Here is a 21,607-nt window from a genome sequence, read left to right as displayed (position 1 = left end):
CCAAGCACCTCCACTATTTTGATTCCACTTATTCACCCAGTCATTTATTTCTTGTTATTTTCTTTCTCCAGTTCTATCACCCACTGAAAATACATCAGGTCTACTGTTTCTTTAATTTGTAACAATCACACCCGTAACGTTTATAGCTAAATAAACACACTACGGAAGCTTTGCCATCAAGTCTCAATAGCTTTTTCTGGAGCTAAAATAGCTCTTTATCCCCACCTGGAGGAGGGACCGACCCTTCCCGGAAAAGTGTTCACTCATAGCCAGAGAGTCTCCATCTGCAAATGCGCTGGTAAAACACGGCCAGCATCCCACCCAGGACATGCATATGCATCACAGCAAGTGCAGCTCAAGCAGTTATATTCAGTCACACACATGTACGTGTCAAAGAACTCTTCTTTCACCTGTTACCAGCTTGCTACATTCAAAATATTGCACATTTGTTTTTAAAAGAAATCATATGTAATATAAAAAATGAAAGGAAAAAGCAAATTTATTGCGCGGCAGAATTCCAAATGGAGCTGTCTGAAAAGCTGTTAATTTGCCTTTTCAGCCGTTAGGAACTGGATTGCTCTGCTGCCACTGGAGCTGCTGCCTTGCCTCCTCTTACCACTGAGATCAAAAAGCAGTTTTGAGATCCAGTTTGGGAAAAGCAGATTGGAATGGAAGCACATGTCAATACCAAGAATTAGTGTACCATTTTTAATTCTGATCCTTTAAACATTTATGTAAATATGGAATAATTTTACACTGGTAAATAATCCTATCAAACTGGATCAATAAAGTCACCTTGCAGGGTCAGAGCTGACGTTACAAAAGGAATTCCTCTGTTGTTCACTGTAACACAATTTTTTACACTTTGTTTCAATGTTGATGACAGTGGTGGAATATGAAGCCACATCATTTCGTTTGAGCTCCTACACAACCTAAACCAGACCATTTCACTCCACTATTTCTGCACCTCCTTGCATAAAAAAATCAAAATGATCAAGAAAATTTACGTTTTATACAGACTGATCTTTTCTGACAAAACCTGTAAATCTTGTCACAAAAAAACCCAAACTTGTCTGAGCAGGATTATTTTCTGTCATCATGTTTACCAGTGTTAATTATATGTCTGTCTTCAGTATTTTTTAAAATTAATTATTCTTTTCTAGACCTTTGACTGGAATTCTCTGAATACTGACACAACATGAACATTCCCCTGGTTTTATGGAATTTCCCCACAATTCCCCATTGTTAAGGGAATTAGCAGCAGTTTTTCTGACCATTTATATTTCTTGCATACAAATTACTGGGGCTTTGCAATTAAATGTAACATCTTGTTTCCTTCTAAATATGAATCATAAAAGCGTATCAAATGCTCTTCAGCATTATTAGCAGTTTTAATTTTAGTTTGTCTATCTACCAGTGGGATATTACCATCACAAGGATTTCCTTCGCTCTCATTATACAATGAGAAGTGATTATGCTTACCTCTATAACAGTGGTTTTTTCCCTGGTGACTTCAGCTTCCCTCATCAATTACCTTGAAATGTGTAATTACTGGTTCCTATAGCTCAGCTGATGTACACAGCTCTCATTTTCAACAGTCATAACTGCCTCATGTCCTGATGTAGTTTTCTGGGCATTTAATATGCTTCTAAGTGAAAAAAAATCCTACTTTTCCTCCATAAAGTTGAAGTTCTTCTAATGCACCGCTTTAAAATTCACCCATAGTTTGGACAAAACCCGACCTTCTGAAAAGTCAGGAAGCATGTGTTATCAGTGAGTTCTGTCTCTGTCCACACTGCTTTTAATTTGTTCACAAGTGGCTCTTTCCAAGCACCAGTATGTGTGCAAAGGGTGGCTTTGCTCGCAAGTGGCTCTCTCCAAACACCAGTGTGTGTGCAAATGGCGGCTTTGGCCTCGCCGCCACCAGACCAGGCCGCTGCGGGCCCCCCCCTCCCCCGCGATACATTTTTCACAGCTCCCCAGGTCCGCCCGCAAAAGAAGCCACCGGCGCAGCCCGGCCCCCTCCCCCGGTCCCTGGGGAAGAGGCTGAGGCCGCCGGGCCGCGGCCAGCCGCAGGCCGGGCAGCGCCTCCCCTCCCTCAGCTCGGCCATGTTGAGGCGGGAAGAGCTGCAGGCCCGTCGCCACGGCAACAGCGGCAGGCGCCCCTCCGCGAGGCGCGCCGGCCGCAGGGGTGGCGTCATGACGGCGCGCCGGGCGAGGGCGGTGACGCGGAAGGGCTGCGCCGAGCGCGGGAGGGAGCAGCGCAGCCGGGAACCCCCGTTTCTGCTCCTCGTTCCGCAGCGCGGCCCGCCGGGAGGGGCGGCATGGCCGGCCCGCACCTGCAGCAGCCCAGCTTCCTGCTGGTGGGTGGCGAGGGGTGGACGGACACCGGGGAGGCGGCGCCGGGCCGGGGGGCGCAGCGCCCTGTTGAGTAGAGCTGGCGGCGCCCGGGCCCGCGGCAGCTCTGCCGGGTGCCCTGGACTTGCAGAGTGGGTGGGTGTAACTTCTCCCGTGTCAACGGCAATGCTGTGCCGGGGCAGCGGCGTAATTGGGGGATGTCTTACGTCGTGGCTGTAATGAGCCCTGCCCTGTCTGTTAGCGGTGACTGATTTCCCCTGTGGTGTGCGACAGGCCACGCTGAAGGCAGACTGTGTCAGCAAGCCCTTTGTGCAGAGGTGCCACGACCTGGAGACCGTCATTGAGGAGTTCCCCGCCAAGGTGAGCCGTCACTGCCCGGCATCTCCCGACCCGTGCTAGCAGGGGCTGGATCAGAGTGTTTGCAGAGGCCCCTTCCAGCCCCAACCACTCTGTGATACAGTGACGCGTTTCAGGGCAGTTTGCTTTTTTCATATTACTATTTTCTTTGTTCCCATTTCTCTTACTGCAAAGTTTGAAGACCCCAGGTGAACCAGTGGGAATCCACTGTTTCCCTAGAGTTAAAAACGTTTTCTAGTCATTAAAAGATTGTTTCCATTGACTGCATTTCATTAATTCCTTTCAGCACCAATTTACAAGGGAAGCTAGTTCTTAAAATGTGGCAAATAATTGCATGCAATGCTGATGAGTGTCATTGCAATTTTAGTAGGATCAGAAATAACGATAGATTTCCTGTAATTTCCATGTACATTCTTCCAAACAGAACCTGTGCCTAGTGATAACTGGGAAGCATAAATAGCTGGCAGACAGTATCTGTGCATCCTATTACATGCAGTAGAGACTGCTCAAGTGAGGAATTGTACACATTAATTATTTGGGTCTGTTTTCCCTAAAGGAACTACATGGTATCTTTCCATGGCTGGTGGAGAGCATTTTTGGCAGCCTGGATGGCATCATCGTAGGCTGGAATCTTCGCTGTTTGCAAGGAAGAACAAATCCTACTGAATATTCTGTGGCTTTGGATTTCCTGGATCCCAGGTAAACTCATTCATTTCAGCACAGATTAAAAAATGTATGGTAAGCAAATAACCAGTGTTTGACCCTTTTCCATTATGTAAACATAAGTTCACGAAAAGTGAGAAGGTAGAGGGTACTCACTGGGGATTTTCTTTCTGATGCTTATTTGCAGTGGTCCAATGATGAAGCTGGTTTACAAACTCCAAGCAGAAGAGTACAGATACGATTTCCCAGTCTCGTATCTTCCAGTGAGTAACTGAAAAATTTGTAAGAAGAGAATATGGTTGTTATTGCACCTATTGGAACTTCGTGTGCACTTTATATGTATGGTTCCATATAGGCCAAAGCATAGCTTCAGTGCTCCAAGTTTAGAGCCTACCTGTTTCTTTTTAAATGGTTGCTGGAGGAGGAGAGTTCCCAGCCATAAACTTTGAGGAGAGGTGGTTGTCAGCAGCTAGATATCTGTGTTGTTCAGCCAAGAAGGCTACATTGTGATTCCTATCGTGTCCCCAGAGAAAGTAGTGTGCTTTTTCTTGACTCCCAGTAGCTGCAGGATTGGAAATAGTTTTCCAGGCTTGTTACAGAGCAGTGCCTTCCCTGGCTGCACTTTGTGCCTGTCTGTTTGAAGACTAACTGTTATCCTGGTTATGAAGTACGGCATTTCAAACAAAAATGTTTATCTGCTCAGTTGTTTCGCTGTGTTTCTTCTGTTGCTACCTGCTACCTAGAAATTGATTCAGACAGTGCTACAGCCTTTAACAAAAGGAAACATCGTTAAGTATGTAGTAATTGCTGGTCCACAGCTCAGTTACCCTAGCAAAACCATCAGCCATACACCAGTTTTGTGCTTCTCCCACTCCCAACTGGAAAAGTGTTGGTGAAGGCTTTTTTTTTCTCCTTTTTTTTCCCCCTTGTACTGAATACTCATTTTCAGTGAGAAAGTTGGCAGTTACCTAAAGAGTATGCATTTGCACAAGGAATTACTGCAATGCAGTAAAATCCCACTGAGCTGAATGTAGGTATCGCCCCAGAATGCTGGAATGCAGCAGAACTTCACTATCTGAAACATACTGCACAAGTATGCTGAGTAGCCAGATTAATACAGATTAATATTTTGTTACTCTGTCTTTCAGGGCCCCGTGAAGGCTTCAATACAAGAGCAAGTCCTACCAGAATGCTCTTTATACCACAATAAAGTCCAGTTTCCTTCATCTGGTGGTTTAGGTTTGAATTTGGCTCTTAGTATCCTTTTAACAGCTGAATATTTAATTCCTTTTAAATATCTAAAACAGATATTACAGGCATTTCTGTTATATATTTATTATGTGTCTACGGTAAATCACAATCCTGCTGAAGAGTTTGAGCTGGTTAAAAATGTTTAGATTCCAATGAAAAATAAATTTGTCCTCTTCTCATAAACCCTTGTGGGGGGATTTCTGGCCTTATTCAAGTCAACAGCAATACTCCCAGTGATTACAGAGCCTGTATTTCACGATTTTTCTTTTCGTAACTGCTCATAGTTTATGTAATATGATAGAAAAAGGGCATGTTAACTTTGCAGCTAGTGTACTTGTTGAAAGCAGTCTAGCTGCAGCTGCACTGGTTTTAGTTTGAGATTAGTCAAATGTACTAAGAAGAGTAATGCAAACGCACCTTGGCACATAGAGGAAACCTCACGCACCAGTGTTTGAGTCAGCTGAAACACAAGAAGTCAAAACTGAATGTGCTGCTAAGCTCCAGCAAGTTAATTGAGCACTGACAAAACAAAAATTCAATGTCTAGTCAGCATCCCAGATATCTAACCACTGTACCTGGTTGTTATTATCTCATCCTTGACTCTGTTGTTCCAGATCCATTTGAATATTACATGTTTTACTTTGCAATTAGTTTGATTACACAGAAGGTAAGTACCTTTTGTAATTTTTCCCTTAAAATATTATTACCCCTTCTTTTCAATGCTTTAAGAGCCTGCTGAAATGCTGTCCAGCTAAATTAACAGCGCTTTTATCTGTACTTTTAGAATTTGTTATCACCTTGGTTCAGTTGATGATATAAGACTAGGTAATAAACAAAATACCCACCTCAGGTATACCAGTAAGCAGCCTGTCCAACAACATGCCAGCACGGAGCAGGCAGTGATCCCAGATGGGTTTTCTGCCCCTCTCTCCAGTAAGGCTGTTTATATAGTCATAACCACGGCACCATACTATGGCATCTGCTTAGCTGGTTCCTCTTCCTGTTGTTCCCTGTTCTGTACAACGTTGCGCTCTTCTCACACTGGGTTACATTCACTACTACATACTACAGCAACAGTTCTCTTACAGTTAGTTACTTTACCTTTGCTCCGAAGTGTCTGTGTTGTCAGTTCACCCTTTATAACTGCTGGGCTTCTGCTTATTTATACTGAATGGGGCTGGCTGTGTAGCAGGCACTCCCTAGCAGTGTTTTAATGTAACAGTATATAACTCCAAGTACATCCTGTGTCTCTTTCAGAACTCACCCGTCACCCGCCATGTCAGCCCTTCCAACAGTGCTTATTTCATCTTGGTAGACACATACCTGAAGTGTTTCCTACCCACAGAAGGAAGTGTCCTTCCTCCACCTTCTTCAAATCCTGGGGGAGCCATCCCTTCCCCGACTCCCAGGTAATGACTACAGTGCCAGAGGCAAACTGTGGGAACAGTGCTTACAAAATACAGGTTGTTGGAATGAAATCTCTAACAAGTAGAAAACACCTCTGCTCTTTATGATCTGTATGTACTTATTATGTAATTAAAGAATTTAAATAGATTTATGTTCATTTAATTTTAATATTTAATATTTGCATTTAATATTTTAAAATACTAATTTTAATAAAGGTTTCATTTGGAAGTCTGAAAGGTAGCTATTATTGGAGCAGAAAAGGTAAGTACAAGCAACAGAAATTCATCTGTTTGGTAGCTCCCGTGGTGTTTTGTGCCCTGCAACTGGAGTAGGACAGATGATGGTAGTTTTTACTATCTTTAGACACATAAGGCATGTGGTAAAGATAGGACTGGTGATATAACCACTGTTACAAGGAGACTTTGCATTTTTCATTAATGTTGCTACAAAGCCAGACAACTTGTCAGTTGGTCATTTTGTTTCAGTTCTGAGGTTACCATCCTTAATTATTTAATGCTTTCATTACCTGTTGTGCAGTTCTTTGAAATTGCTATGTCAGGACCGTGTCTATGGCTTTGTTGCAGATTGACAGTGCTCGTAGGTTTCTTCGTTGATAACTTCCTGATATAAAAAGCCAAAATGTATATTAGTAGTCAAATCATATGAGTGACTGCGTTTCAGGTGACTTTTTGCACAGTAATAGATCAAGCTATTTAGCCACAACTGGAAGGAGGGGGAGGATGGAAGATTTTTGACCACTTACTGAAGTTCTGTACGTCTGTGTGATAATGGCATAAAACCCAGCTCACAAAGCTGAAGTGAAAATTCTCCAATACAAGCACCCAATCTTTTGTGCTTTATGATGGCTAAGTTGCGGAAGTCCATGTTTTCACAATTGGTTTTGCTACTTGAATTTATAAAATTTTATCAATATTAAATTATCGATAAATATTATCGATTTTATGCAAATTAAATAGCCATTATATTTTATATAACTGCATTTAAAATACATTTCAAATATCAATTTACATGGTCTGTTGAGCCTTAGTGTATACCTAGGAAAATACAGATCAGGTGAATTATGTATATAGAAGGCAGAGTGAAAGAAAACCAGAGTAGGAGAAAGTGAAAACCCATGCATTATTGAACATTACACGGGCTCTGTGTAAAGCTGGTTCCACACAGTATGAATAGTGTTGTAGTGCTTGTTTATAGTTAAAGTGACTAGTAATTATAACACGTCGCAGAAGTTTGAAATGTGTAATCAACTATGCAGTTTTACTTCTTAAAGACTGTTTTCCAGTTTATAAACTGGTAGTTAAAAGCAATTACATATTTCTCTGTACTGACTGTTACTGACTCCAGTATTTCCATTCATTTGTCTTTAAAGGTCTCCAGCAGTGCCTTTCACTTCCTATGGCATGCATCACACCAGCTTGCTGAAACGGCACATTGCCCATCAGCCTTCTGTGAATGCTGACCCAGCTTCCCAGGAGATCTGGAGATCAGAAACACTGCTTCAGGTAGGCTGGATTTAAGGAAGAGAACACCACACAACATTTCTTGGTGCTAACTGAGGAATCTTTTTAAACCAGAGATCTTATGCCATTTTGGTTTTGGAATTGAGCAGTGCAGCTGTTGTCTTCTGTTAGTGGAACAAAGAACCACTGTGAAACTGTTAAGCTGTAATTTTGAAAGGCACTTAATACCTTTTTTTTAGACTTCATATACAACAACTGATCTCAAGCATTTGAGCAATTTTTTCCAGAAAAGTTTCTAAATCTGATTTCCTTTTTTTTTTTTTTTTTTAATCTTACATCAATTCTATGCTCTAAGCAAAGGCTGACCTCAGAGAAAGTTGGTTCTGTTCACCATCAAGGGAAGGGAGAGGAGAACCTAGACTTAACAGTTGTTCTGAAACAGGTGTGAACAGTATGCCAACTCAGTCATTCGCATTGACATGATGATAACCTGAAATGTCTCTGAATAGGTTCCTGTCTATTTACAAGTACAGCTTAGTTTTCAATTTATATACTGTGGTCTTCCCTTATACCTAGCTTGTGACTGACAAGTCCTGGATTATTTCTGTTTCCCTAGCTGAGAGAATATTTGTTTTGCAGATCTTTGTTGAAATGTGGCTACATCATTATTCACTGGAAATGTATCAGAAAATGCAGTCCCCTCATGTCAAGGTAATAGTTTGTACTTCATTCATGAGCATCACCTGATGGTTGACCTCTTATCTTGGGGTAAATCTCCTGTTCTGTGGATAATTTTTTTGGTGTATTGGTCCATAAGAAATAACATACCAGAGTATCTACATGAGTGTGTCAGAATTGCTAATGCAGTTATGAAGAATGTTGTGAATAAGTGTGTCACCCAGATGGGCCTTCATTGCAGAAGCTGTGTTGTTTTTGTTTTGTTCTTTGTAAAAGACAAGTTTGTGGGATGGTCACAACAATCTGAACACCAGTAATCAAACTACTAATGATGGGGAAGATGCCGCTATAAAATTATAGTGTTAAATCCTGCTGGGGCAACATGGCTGCTAAAAATAGCTTAAATTGATTTCCAGCAGTGATACCACAGCATCTGTTACTGAAATACCAATTAGTAATTTCTGAGATCTGTAACCATTTTTTAGCATAAATCCAAATTAAAAAAGGAAACCTTACCAAACTGTCCTTCAGTGTTAAATAAATAAGCCTTTTGTTGTTTTATATTCCAAAATATGCTTGTCACCATAATGGTGTCAGAAGCAGTTCTGTAGCTACTGCATTCAGAATATCTTAAAAGCTCTTGCTCGGATAATACACTGTTCTAAGCAGTTTGTGGTGGCCTGTTTCATAACAAACTACTGCATGTAAAAATTAAGTAAGTGTTATGGAGGCTAAGATCAAAGGCATTATAAATGTAAAGGGAATTTGAAGGAGAAAGTGTTGATCCTTTGAATTCCCTCTGGGTCACAGTGGGACTTTCATAGAAGGGAAAGGAAATATGAAAGCTACTCAGGATTTATTCCTGTGCGAAAAGGCAATATGAGAGTTGATTGACTGATAAATTCTGATCCTTTACTCCACAGGCTACAAAATAACATAGTTATATTTTGTGAGGGAAAAACATTGGAGAGCTGAAGTGTGATGGGGTTTGTCTCTTATTCTTAAAAGTTGAGATCAAAATGCAAACTCGGTAATGTTACAAAGTCTCCACTTGGGACTCCCAGCAGCATGGCTGTGCACCTGTGATGGAAAGGCTTTGCTTTGGAGTACCTTTGGTCTGTCTGTCTGTCCAGTCTTTGTGCATCAAGCGCTGTGCTTAGGCCAGATATTAATGATTGCTTTAAACTTCTCTCCTCTGTTCACCCCTCTGTATTTCAGATGTTCTCTTCTAACACCTAGGGAGCAGCAGTTACAGACAATGAGTACCAATGTTATGGTGGAACAGGGCCTAGGTAGAGCTTAAAGTTCTCTGAAATCATCACCTCGGGATCTCCCACAAGATGTGTTGAGGCACAGCTTGAGGCCATAACTCCCTGATGGCGTTCTAGTTTCATCTTTGATGGGAAGAAATCATGGGTGTATTGAAAAAGGAAGTCTTCACTCTTTGGGGGTTAGAACACCTGACCAGGGGACTGGAATGCCCCCTGACATCCCTAAATGGATGAAGGATCCTGCCTGCAGGACCGAGGAAGGGTTCCAGATCAGGTGGGGACAGGATTGTTCATAAGCCTGTGATATTTAAACTAAGCTTTGTAGACTGGTCTCGGGGTGGGCTTAAGGAGAATAGTCTGCTTCATAGTTCCTCACATGAGGAAGTAGAATCTGCAGAAATGCAAGTTTTGTTTTAATATAAGGGTTAAAGGGCTTGACGGGAAACCTAAGGTCACCCTAAACCTTATTAAGCAGGTTCAATTGATTCTATTTAGCCTTCTGTGCCTTTGGAAGGAGGGGTTATTAGTGACCGTTCATCCCTGGATCTAGACATGTTTGACCATCAGTCACTTGAAATGGCTACATACCTGTATTGGAAGGGGGATGAGGTTTCACAGAACTTGCTCTTTCTTTGTCCAGCAGTCAGACTTGTTTGCTTTGATGGGCCAAGCCAGATCCCAGATATGTAACTTCCCCGTGAAGTTCCTCGAAGAATGATAGAGTTTCCTTAAACCTTGTTAATGTCATCACAGACTTCTCTTTACAAGTGGAAGGTGGTGGAATGGGAATGAATAGTAAATAGTTTCTGCTGAGATTTACTACTTTTCTGCTTTACCACTTTGAATTCTTTCTTGGTCTGGTGTGAACCTGAGGTTGACACTGTTTGCTATACGGAGTTTCACCGTTTCCCCCATTAATTCAACTCTTTTCCTATTCTTTTACATTGTCTATTTGCCTTTTCTTTCTTGGATGATCCAGAGCCCAAAGCGTGCAGCATCTCTTTTACTGTCCCCTTCTGCTGTAATCACAACAAACCCTTAACAAAAAGTTGTTTGATTAAGTTTTATGTAATGCTGCCCAAGCTTCAATGCCAGGTGCCACAGACCCCAGCACTGCATGTGGAACACCCATTAGATTACAGTTTCTTGCTACTGGTTCCTGTGATAGGGGAGTCGGTTACGAAGCAGATGATGTGTCTGAGCTGTTGGGGAGCTTGCAGTAGCAATCCTACCACTCTAAGAGTGTAAGACCAAAAGATACCAAACTGGCACCAGACGAGGTTGGGTAGGGGCTGTTCAAAGACAGCAGAGGTGTGATCTGGAGAGTTAATGTAGATGCCTGACAGTAGTCATTGGGATCTGTGTAGTGTACATTTGTTGTTTTATGTTTTTTCATTAATTTCACACATTTGTGTCACTGTCACTACAGTATCCTCTTCACCATCACATTGTCAAAAACTACTCTTTACCTCATTCATCCAAGAAGGGATCTGGCTGAGGCTTGCAGAGACCTTAGTGTTAAGTCAAGATGCCTTTTGCACCAGCATATAATGTTGTGTGTTAGCTATGTCTTTTGCCTTTTTATACATGTGATGTTTCCCTAATAGTAAAAGATCTGTAGCCCTCCCAAATGGCCTTTAGAGTAGAAAGAGAATACAGAGGATTTCTCAGAACTGGAAGCTTACTGGACAGGCTCACAGTGATTATAAAAAGCCAAACTTGTTTCCTTCCTGTTCTTTGGGAAGAAAAAAGTATCAATTTGAGCTTCTTCCCAGTACACAACCCTGCTTCTCCAGCAGCACAGGAAGAAATGATAATTTTTCAAAATAGTATTTAAAAAGTTTGCAGAATATTGAATGCTTTTACTCTATTATTTAATAAAACACTGTAACAGTGTATAAATCCTCTCACTGCAGTTCAGTTAACTTCTGAAATCAGAAGTTTATTTGGCAAAAGCTCCATAGCCCTTACCTCTGCTCTGAGGGTAGCACAGAGAACAGCTCCAGCCACTTACAATTATACTTTTTGGACACCTGCTCCCAGTTGTATTTCCAAGTTGATAAAGGGTATGAAATACTGTGGAATCAATCTACTGAACAGCAGAAAGAAGAGGATACTGTGGCTGCAGTTGTTATTGTGATATGTTGTCCCTGACTGTATTTTTGATGTTCATTTCCCTCCCCCACCCCCCGCCCCACCCCCTTCTTCCTTGGGCTCATTCTCACTTTTTTTTTCTCTTGCTCTCTTCTCTCCTTTTTTCCCTCCCCCCCTTCCTTTTTTGTTTCTGTTGTCTCAGCTGGAGGTTCTCCACTACCGACTCAGTATCTCCAGTAAACATCATGGTAGTCCTGCCCAATCCAGCTACCAGGCCCTCCACGCATACCAAGTATTACCATCTTTTCATTTTGTTTCCTTTATAAAAATCTTGTTCCATCATATAATCTGCGAAGTGTATTGGTGCTAGCTGTACAGCAGCTTTTTCTGCTAAGGTATGGTTTTACAACTTGATTGAGAGCACTGCATTGAGAGTTACTAAATTTTCAGTGAAAACAGATACTGAGAAGTATCAGCAAAGGTCATGGAGGAAGTAGTTAAAATCTAGTATATTATGAGAACTAATTGGGAATTCTAATTTTAGACATGCATTCTTGTAATGCATTGTAGAAAGAGGCATATCAGCTATGCTGACATCTTTTGACACCAAAACCGGCTCCACTGATGGCAGATTTCTGCCCCTCACACACTTGTCATTTAAGCAAAACTTGCATGGAAGAGAAGATCAGAATTTGCATGGCTGTCACCTAAAATTAAGGTAGGTAACATCTAGGGTTTTTTAGTTGGTGAAATGTCACTGGATAGTACTAAATCTATAGTGGCAATGTGATCTTGACTATCCAGTTTTGCAGAAGCACACTTGTGGTACATTTGCAGATTGTTCAGGAAATGTCCATGCAAAAACATTCCTGTTGGAACAGATTGCTGATTCCTCTTTCCCTTCTCAAGCCCTTTATTCATTGGGTCTTCATTTTGGGAAAGGGGAGGGCTGACCATATGTACTATAAAGCTTTTATTATACTATAAAGCTCTTTAGCACTACATGGAATTTTCCTGCTGTTTAATCCTTTATTTTTTTATAAAGTGCTATGGTATCTCAAGGTACTGCTTAGCAAGGAAAACAGGAACTACTACTTGTCTTTAAATCTTTTTTACTATTAAGTTTATCTAATTGCTGTGTTAAGAATGGCGTATATCCATCCTGTAAGCTAAAGTTTGAACAAAAACACTTCTGAGGAAAAATACTTTTTAAACCAGTGGTGTTCATAATGGTTCTAATCCAAGCTAAGAGGTAATTTTAAGAATGCTAAGCAGAAAAACTAGTAGGATCACCTGAAACAGTGTAGTAAAATAGTGGTATGGGTTTTTTGTAAATTCAAAATGCACCTTTAAGGGGAGCCTAGCATTTTTTTAAAAAATTACACTCTTTAAAGGCTTATAGCAGAGTACTCAAATTCTCTTAATTGTTTTTGGAGATATTGATCTAAACTAGGACCAAGTAATTTCTTAGTTCTGCCCTCTATATATAAACTCTTCTCAGGACTGCAGAAAACGTGCTGACTTACCAGGAGCTGTCAAGAATACAAGCCAAGCCTTCATTAGAACTGGTAACAGGTTATCCTGTCCCCTAGCAGAGCCTCAGATCTGGCTGTACTACATGACTATATCTATCATCAAGCGTTGAATCTACTTCCTAGAGTGAACTTTACAGTATATTAAAAATCTTAAAGAGATTGTAAAAACACATCTGCTTTGCCTCACACATCGCAGAGAAAGGACACGCAAAGACACATACACAGAGGCCCCCCTCCCACCCCCAGTACTGGAAATACTGTTGAATTGATTTAAGAAGTGGAAGCTTTTTGTATAAAAATGCCTGTCAGTCTCCTAGAATCATATTCAGCGTCTTACCTCAGCATAGCTGCATTTGGCATCCTGGAAACATCTTGCAGCTATTGTCTAATACGCTCTTCCAGCATCTTCCATTATACTTGCACCTATAACTCGTTCCATGCACATTCTTCTTAACTTTTGAGAAACATGAGAGCTATAAGACTTAGAATACAAATGATCTCTTAAAATATGCCTTCAGTAGTGGATTGAGATTAGTTCACTACTCTTAAAACAGATTACAGTAGCAAAGGAGTTAGTGCTTTGACCACAGATTCTGGAGCAGACCAGCTCTGAAGGTCTAGACCCAGAAGGACTAGCTTTTTTTTTTTTTACCTCATTCATCTCCCTGCTGTATCACAGACTCACTCATTTATTAATAACATCGCTGTGGCTCACCACCACTCCTTGTGCTACTCCCACCCAGGCTACTTCTGCCCAGAATGATGCTAGAAGCAGGACTTGAAGCAGTTTTTATTCTTTTAGGATTATTCTTTCTTATAAGGCAGATGAGTACCAGCATAGGAAGGCCAGCCAAGCACATAAACAAAGGATCTGTTGTGCTGTCCACAGCAATGAACTTATAACCATAATGAAAGGCTGAATATTCTTTTCTTAGAAAGGGGTAAGTTGAAATCCACAGGTTATTCTGTTCTTTAATGCTAGCCTGAAATTCAGTGCTTTAGAGTACTGTGGATACTTTTTCTTACAATCATTATTAAAAATATGCTAGTGTTTCTTAGTGAACTGATGGAGGATGGTTGCAGCTTGTCCTAAGGAGCAAGTTTGTATAAAATCAGATGGCACCAAACTACAGTGAAGAACCTAGGAGGATGACAGCATTTCTTGTCTTTCAATTTCTGATTTGAGAATTATGATTTTTGTGAATTATCTCCTGGACATTTAGTGTGTGATACTCATTATCTTCCTGCCTTTTGCTTTGAATCTAGGAGTCATTTAAGCCTACTGAGGAGCACGTGCTAGTGGTAAGACTGCTTGTGAAACATCTGCATGCTTTCAGCAACAGCCTGAAACCAGAGCCTCTCTCCCCTTCAGCCCACTCCCACACAGCCAGCCCGCTAGAGGAGTTTAAAAGGTAGGTACCTGTGCAGTCTCTCTGAAACATAGAGAGGTTCTCCGTAAAAAGAGGTTGAATTAGGTTGTTTTGATGGTTAAATACAGAAGTACATTATTAAAAGTATGTAAGAGCTAACAGATTATGTTTCTCACATCCACTAGATGGGGGGGGCAGCCTCAGGAGGGGGGATGTCTTGCTATTACACTAGTCTGTATCCTGGTACAAGTCAGAGGAAAGAAAATGCTTCCAGAGGTTTCTGGCCAAGGTTAGTAGACAATTTTATGCTTATGTATAGGAGCTGAAAAGCTGTGGCTCGAAGTGAAGGAACAAGTATGGGTCGGTCCTTTCTGTATTTTCATTTGTGGAAGCTTTTTGTTTTTAAAATCGGCTTCTGGTTTATGCATGTGACTGTCTTTGAATTTGTTTTCAGGGTTGTAATTCCTCGGTTTGTCCAGGAGAAACTTTATATATTTCTGCAACACTGTTTTGGCCATTGGCCTCTGGATGCCTCTTTCAGAGCAGTACGTACCTGGTTGTCTTTCTAAGTCTGTACTCAACAGAACTAGTAACTAGTTATTGCTGTTTAGCAGCTATTTCTTGGTCTTCAAATCTTTTTCTAGAGGGGTCAAGTTCTTTTTCTCTAACAGAAAATCTACATGTTATTGTAGAGTGCCAACTGGACACAAGAAGGAAGTTGAAAAGATCATGGTGAGAATTACTGTAGGTTGTTGGCTGATTTTTCTGACAGTGAAAATGGCTGTCGATTGAAAAGTAGTAAGTGTTACTCCTTTAAAACAGATACATTCTCATAGGTCCTAATTTCTTAATATCTTACCTAATAAAACAGGTCATAAACAAAAGTAATGTGGTATTATTTTGCAGTGGATACTGCAAATATTACCTCCTGCAAGCAGGAAAAGAAATAGCAGGCCATGACTCTTGGTAATTAATGTAGGAATGTAAAAGCGCAGAATGTAACAGGCCAGACCTTCCTCACTGGACCTGTAGTTAGCTATATCACCGCGCCTGAGGTACACACGTAAGACAGACTGTCAGAAGAAATGTTTGCAGAGGCCAAGGCAAATCTATTCTTGGCTTCAGTGCAATCAGGACTCCACTGTTTCCTCAGAGTGGTGGGTACCTCTATGCAGCAGAGGAGAGCTGAACTTGTACTAATGCAGCATCTTGTTTACTTCCTTCAACAGAGATTCAGTGAACACTATCATTTGAGTATTACAGAAAATCCAGACTGGCCCTAATGAACATGCACTTAAGTTTTTTCAGTTCTCTTTCAAAGATACTCAGATAACTAGAGAGAGCTTTATTACTAAAAACTTCTAGGTTTCATTAAGATAATATTCACTAGGTTTAAAAAAATCAAACAAAAACCCGTGTCTTCCTTGCCAGAAAGTATTGGTATTCATGTGTTTGTGTGATTTTGCTTAGGTTCTTGAGATGTGGTTAAGTTACTTGCAGCCTTGGAGGTATGCTCCGGAAAAGCCACCACAAAGTGCTGAGCCCTTGCCTCGCAGCGTGTCGGAAAAATGGTAAGGAGGAAAGCAGCTGTGAGTTATATGAATCAGATATCAAGTTTATGCAGATCCTGAGTAAAACAGCAGGATTTCAAGAACCATCCTCCAACCTGAATTAGCTTCCTGTACAAGATTAAAGATGATTTCTTACAACACAAGCTTCTGTTTTGAGAGGAATAGTCTTTTGTCTCAGTACAGATAGATAGACCATCTGTTCAGAGACAGTATAAAACATCCCCTTAATGACTTGTTTGGCAGAAGACAAAGTAACAATTATTTATGTAGCTGTACTCACAAATTCTGTACTCACTTTGACAGGTCAACCTTCGTTCAAGAAAACCTACTCATGTATACTAAGCTGTTTGTAGGATTTCTGAACAGAGCTCTTCGAACAGACTTGGTCAGTCCAAAAAATGCTCTCATGGTGTTCCGAGTAGCCAAGGTCTTTGCTCAGCCCAATCTAGCTGAAATGATCCTGAAAGGTAAATGGATATTTTGACATTCTATGCTGTCCTGTCTCAGTCTTTCTCCACAATGACTACAACCTTGCCTCAGAAGCACTGAGGTGGGTAGACTTACTCTCCCATGTTGCATGCTATTTTGCCACTCAGAAAGTCTGCGTGTCTTCACTAATGTGTGTTGTATTGGTTTAGTATGTCTGTAGTTCTTTTCTAACCACCATCATTTAGATTTCATTCCACAATTTTTCTTTAAAGAACACAATACTGGGCATTTACAATAAAGTCAGTTTTTCTTATGGGTCTTACTGGATTGTTTAACTCAGGATTAAAACTTCTTATCTATACTTAGCAAAACAGCTAGTTATGTATGCACTTCAGGATAATTAGGATACAGTAAATCTGGGAGAGGCAAGATTTGACAAATATCTATGTCTGAAGTGTCATGATTCTCCACTGCCTTTGTTGAAAAAAAGTTCCAGGCTTAAAACGTTGTCTGTATGGTCTGCATTTAAATGCCCCCTGACATTTTCTGCTGTGAGCAGACAGAATTAATTAAAAAAAAGGTAATTAAGGCCTCCATCCCCCTAGAACTACCTGCCTATCTAGAAACAAGTTGCCCAGCAGCCTTAAGATGCTTTGTAGCTAGAGCTTCCCCAGGCAAAACCAGGAGTATTATGTAACCATCTTCACTCCTCTTCTCAAATTCTAGGAGAACAGTTATTCCTGGAGCCTGAACTTGTTATTCCCCATCGTCAACACCGACTCTTTATGACCCCCCCACTTGGTGGAAGCTTCTTCTCCTCATGGCCTCCAACTATTACAGATGCCTCATTTAAGGTGAAGAGTCATGTTTACAGCTTAGAAGGACAGGACTTCCAGTATAAACAGATGTTTGGCACAGAAGTCAGGAATTTGGTGAGCAACACGTTTTTTGTCACCTGTCTTTCTACTTTGACAGATGTTTTCTTAGTGCTGAACATCTGTATTGGGAAAAGTTAAGAGTGGAAAACTTCACACCCTGTACTACTTACTGTATAATTTAATGTGCTGATGGTGACTTCTGGAACTTGAGCGTTCTCAGTCCAGCACAGCTGTAAAATCTGCTTGCTCTTTGCTAAATAAGAAGTTAACGTAACAGCTTGCTGCCTTGGAGTAGTATATTGTATTTAGTCTCAAACATGCTTACTGTGAACTTCTGATTCACTGTATTGGTTAGTACCCATCAGTAGGTCAGATAAAAATAGCAGGAGGCAAAACAGCGGTTGAAAACCTAAGAAGCACTCAAGTTTCTTAAATGCTTCATCAGCAAAGATGATTTTGCCCTATTGGAAATGGAACTAACAGTCTTGGCACAAAGTCCATGAAAGTTAAGAATGAATTTGCTGGGTTTGCTCTCACTGCCAGGTATTAAGGCACAGTTTTATCCATGTGTTTATGCATAGCAGTCCTTTATCTTTGTCCCACACAGTTAATTTTTTGTTTGTTTTAGGTGTTAAAACTGGCTCAGTTAATTTGGCAGGCACAGCAGACAGCAAAATCCATATCAGACCATTCTGCAGAGACAACGGCTAGCCAGTCCTTCTTTTCATGGTTTAGATTTACACCATCTGAGATGAATGGCTCCTACACAGGCAATGACCTTGATGAAATTGGGCAAGACAGCATCAAAAAAACAGATGAATATTTAGAGAAGGCACTGGAATACTTGTGCCAAATCTTTAAGGTATGTAATATCCAAGAACTTTTTCCCTATGTGGCAGTGTGAGCAAGAGTCAGGATTCCTCAAATGTACTTTGTGGGGTCAATAAAGACATTAGAGACCCTGCTAGCAAATTTTGTTGTAAATTTCTTCTAGGCTTGACTTTACCTGACCACTTCAAAACACTTTTCAATATAGATGGAACTAGATGCTCTGAATTTCTAAATACCAAGCCTGCTTTGTTTCAAGTGACTGTTCTTTTGCACTGTGTAGTTTACACTGAACTTGTCTCTTTACTTGTGCCTGTTATGTTTACAAACAGGTGAAGCCTAGCTTAAATTTTAAAAACAGTCCAGTATCTTCTAAATGTAAAGAGCTATAAAAATACAACATTTAACTGCAGCTATAGATGAAAGGATGAACTACAAGTAGTCTTGTTTCTTTGGTTAAACTTAAAAGAGTAATTTCTTTTGTCAGCCACACTCCCTTCATACAGAATTGAGAGATGACCACAGCTATTTGACAGCTCTCTAGGAGTAAGGGACATGTAAAACAGAATAGCTCTCTTGGATTTTATGAGCACAGACAAATCTGGAGACTTTTATCTCCTTTCAGTGTTTAACTGAGGTGCTATTAAGCAGTTCTTGGTATCTGTGCTGGCTGTCAAAGGCTCCAGTGCTAGAGTTTGTGAAGAAATAAATGAAATAGAAGGGGACAGATAAAACACATGCTTTAGAACTGTGTTATTCTTGAGTAGCTGAATGAAGCCCAACTGACCCAGATGATGATGAACTGTGGGACAGCCCAAGACGAGAACGGAAAAAAACAGCCTCCAGACTGTATTGAAAGCGAGGATGGCCTCATTCTTACACCCCTTGGCAAGTACCAGGTGAGATTAAATTAGATTCCATATTGCTATGTCAGATTGCTCTTAAAAAAACAGTCCTTCTACAGCAAGAGAAATGCAACTTACACAGGGCCAAGAGAAGTACCTGTATAAAGCTATTTCAGATGGGAGCTACAACAGGTTTATTTTCTTGTTTCTAGATCATAAATGGCTTACGTAGATTTGAGGTGCAGTATCAAGGAGATACTGAGCTTCAACCTATCCGAAGCTATGAGAACGCAACTCTTGTCCGCCTCCTATTTCGATTATCCTCAGCGCTTAATGAAAGGGTAAGTAACAGCACCGCTTCTATGTATCTTCCATGGCAGATTTCTGTTCTTCACTGCACTTGCACATATATGACACTTTGTTTGTTCTTGCTCTATCTCCTTTATTGTGGTCTAGGTGGACACTTCCTAATAGTACCTGTAGTTCTGCTTTTCCTATGCAAAACATAAATAAATAACATTTTAAACTTATTCTTTATGCTTGATGAACAATGAAATATCATTCAGAATAAAAGTTTCTAAAACACAAAAAGCAAATCCTTTTCTTCCTATGGATACAAGGCAAGTCTGCATAAAGCAGTTCTGTTTAAAAGGACATTTTGATTTCCCCCGCTATCTCCTATAAATGAAGAAAACTTAAAGTAAGTTACTTCATGATGGTAGTTGCTGTAGAACACTAATGTTTAAATTTTTCTTACCTCAGTTTGCTGATCAGATGGATGTGCTTTGCTCCAGGGAGGATTTTGTTGGCAGACTTTGTCGCTATCATCTTACCAACCCCCACCTCCTACACAAAATCAGGTACAGTCCTGTCATGAAAGACAGAACAAGCCAGAACTGGGGACCAAGAATCAGTCTGAGGTTTCTGGCTAGCTACAGGACTCTCCTCTCTCTACTGATGATCTACTTTATTGCATCCTGGTTTTACATTGGGCCAGTGGGCTGCACGTTCATTATCCTGATTGGATATTTTCTTTATGCCGTAATAATGACTTTTTTCTTTGAAGGATGGAAACCACATGAACACTAATTTCCTTCGTTCGGCTTACGCTTGTAAAAATAAATGTTTTAAGGACAAGCCTAGGATTCAGTGACTGAAATGTCTGAATTATCATATCAGATCTTCCAGATATGATTTAATATTTTTTAATATTAAAGTCAATGGAGTTTTAAACAACGATGTGGTCTTGTGGAATGGAGATAATGTAAATTTTATTTTTATAAAAGTGTTCCTATAGAATCTAGTGAATGACTTATTTTTTGGGAGGGTAGGGAGTAAGGTAACTATAGTACATTAATATTAAAGGCATAAATATTTTCAGAAATGTACTGGGTAAAAAGATAAGTGCAGAAGACAAAGGCATGGTGCTTCAAAACAGGAAGATGTGTTCATTAGTAGCATGATAATTCCCAAAAGGGGTGCCTGCAAGAACATTTTATTCACATTCTACTACCCTTAAGCATCCAGTCTAGAGAAGCTAGCAAGAGCAAGCAGCACTGGGGAGCCAAAAGGCAGGATGTGTTGTGCCGTGCTCAGCAACTACAGATGCACCTGCTGCCTGGCTCTGCTAGACAATCTCAGGGTAGCTTATATAGCAAAGACACAAAACTAGACTAACACAGAAAAGCTATGCCTGAGGTAACAAGTTTGAGAAAACAGAACAGCCAAATCACACTATATCCTTGTTCCATAAAGAAAAGCAGTCATTCACTCAAAATACCAAAACTCTGGGTAAAAAAAGTTTTCACTGAAGTTTAAAGTCTCATCAAGGAGCCCAGACAGTCCATCACACAATAACCAAGCTCACTGTCTGGGCAGTAATCCTAACAGAACAGCTTTCCCAACAGAAAAAGAAATGGTTTCAGGTAATCACAGTAACACTGATTTGCTGCATTCCTCCATGCAGTCCGACTGCCACACCAGCAGTGCCTATGATAAAAAAAAGGTAGTTTTTCCACCACGGAAACAAACACTAGTGAGCAGCTTTGGTGACAGAGAACTCAGGCTATTCAAATAAGCCATCTTCAACAAACTGCACTTGAATTCAACACTCATACTCTTCATTCTCATTTCCACAACGCTGCTTTGAACATTTATCTTGAAGTTTCAGGATAGATTCTTCAGCTCATTTCAAGTAACATATAGAATTAATTCATAATCAGCTTTTATTTGTTCAGGACCAGATGTGTATATCTCTGACTTCATAACAGATCTGTGCGTCTCAAAGACTTGTGTCTTTCAGGGGCATTTTCTGAATTCACTTTTAATGCCCCAACAGCTGGTAAAGTACCCAAACATTAATATGAGTTTACTCCCACTTTGGTGCATCTTTCTAAGGATCTGCAAATAAGCTTGTATTTTTTATTTTAGCAAGAGCTATAAGCAGCTTATGACAGTTTACTCATCAGCAGAAAAAGAAGGCAGCTATATTGATGCACAGCTATTGATTTACCCTGTTGTGGGCATATGACCCACTTCCAGTTTTCTCAGTTGAGAAAAAAATTGTGAAGCTGCTGTATATCAGGATGCTC

At 40.5% G+C, this 21,607-nt stretch overlaps 1 protein-coding gene across 2 annotated transcripts; it reads left to right on the top strand.

Moving 5' to 3' along the window:
* Positions 1–2,233: 2,233 nt before the first annotated feature.
* On the top strand, positions 2,234–20,252 carry SMPD4 (sphingomyelin phosphodiesterase 4). 2 transcript variants are annotated; one of them, XM_040604234.1, is made up of 19 exons: positions 2,234–2,363; positions 2,632–2,718; positions 3,272–3,414; positions 3,566–3,641; positions 4,527–4,635; positions 5,244–5,296; positions 5,887–6,038; positions 7,427–7,559; positions 8,157–8,228; positions 11,763–11,852; positions 14,362–14,507; positions 14,920–15,010; positions 15,936–16,036; positions 16,340–16,503; positions 17,192–17,397; positions 17,972–18,205; positions 18,939–19,070; positions 19,229–19,357; positions 19,779–20,252. In XM_040604234.1, exons 1-19 carry the CDS (start codon positions 2,325–2,327, stop codon positions 20,103–20,105), a joined length of 2,484 nt encoding a protein of 827 aa, XP_040460168.1. In that variant the 5' UTR covers positions 2,234–2,324; the 3' UTR covers positions 20,106–20,252. The 2 variants fall into 2 exon arrangements, with proteins under 2 accessions (XP_040460168.1, XP_040460179.1); XM_040604245.1 differs by lacking the exon at positions 11,763–11,852.
* Positions 20,253–21,607: the final 1,355 nt, after the last annotated feature.

Source organism: Falco naumanni, chromosome 1 (genome assembly GCF_017639655.2).
Source record: "Falco naumanni isolate bFalNau1 chromosome 1, bFalNau1.pat, whole genome shotgun sequence".
NCBI lineage: Eukaryota > Metazoa > Chordata > Aves > Falconiformes > Falconidae > Falco > Falco naumanni.
Note: the sequence above shows the minus strand (reverse complement) of the source record. Positions and strands in the feature narration are given on the sequence as shown.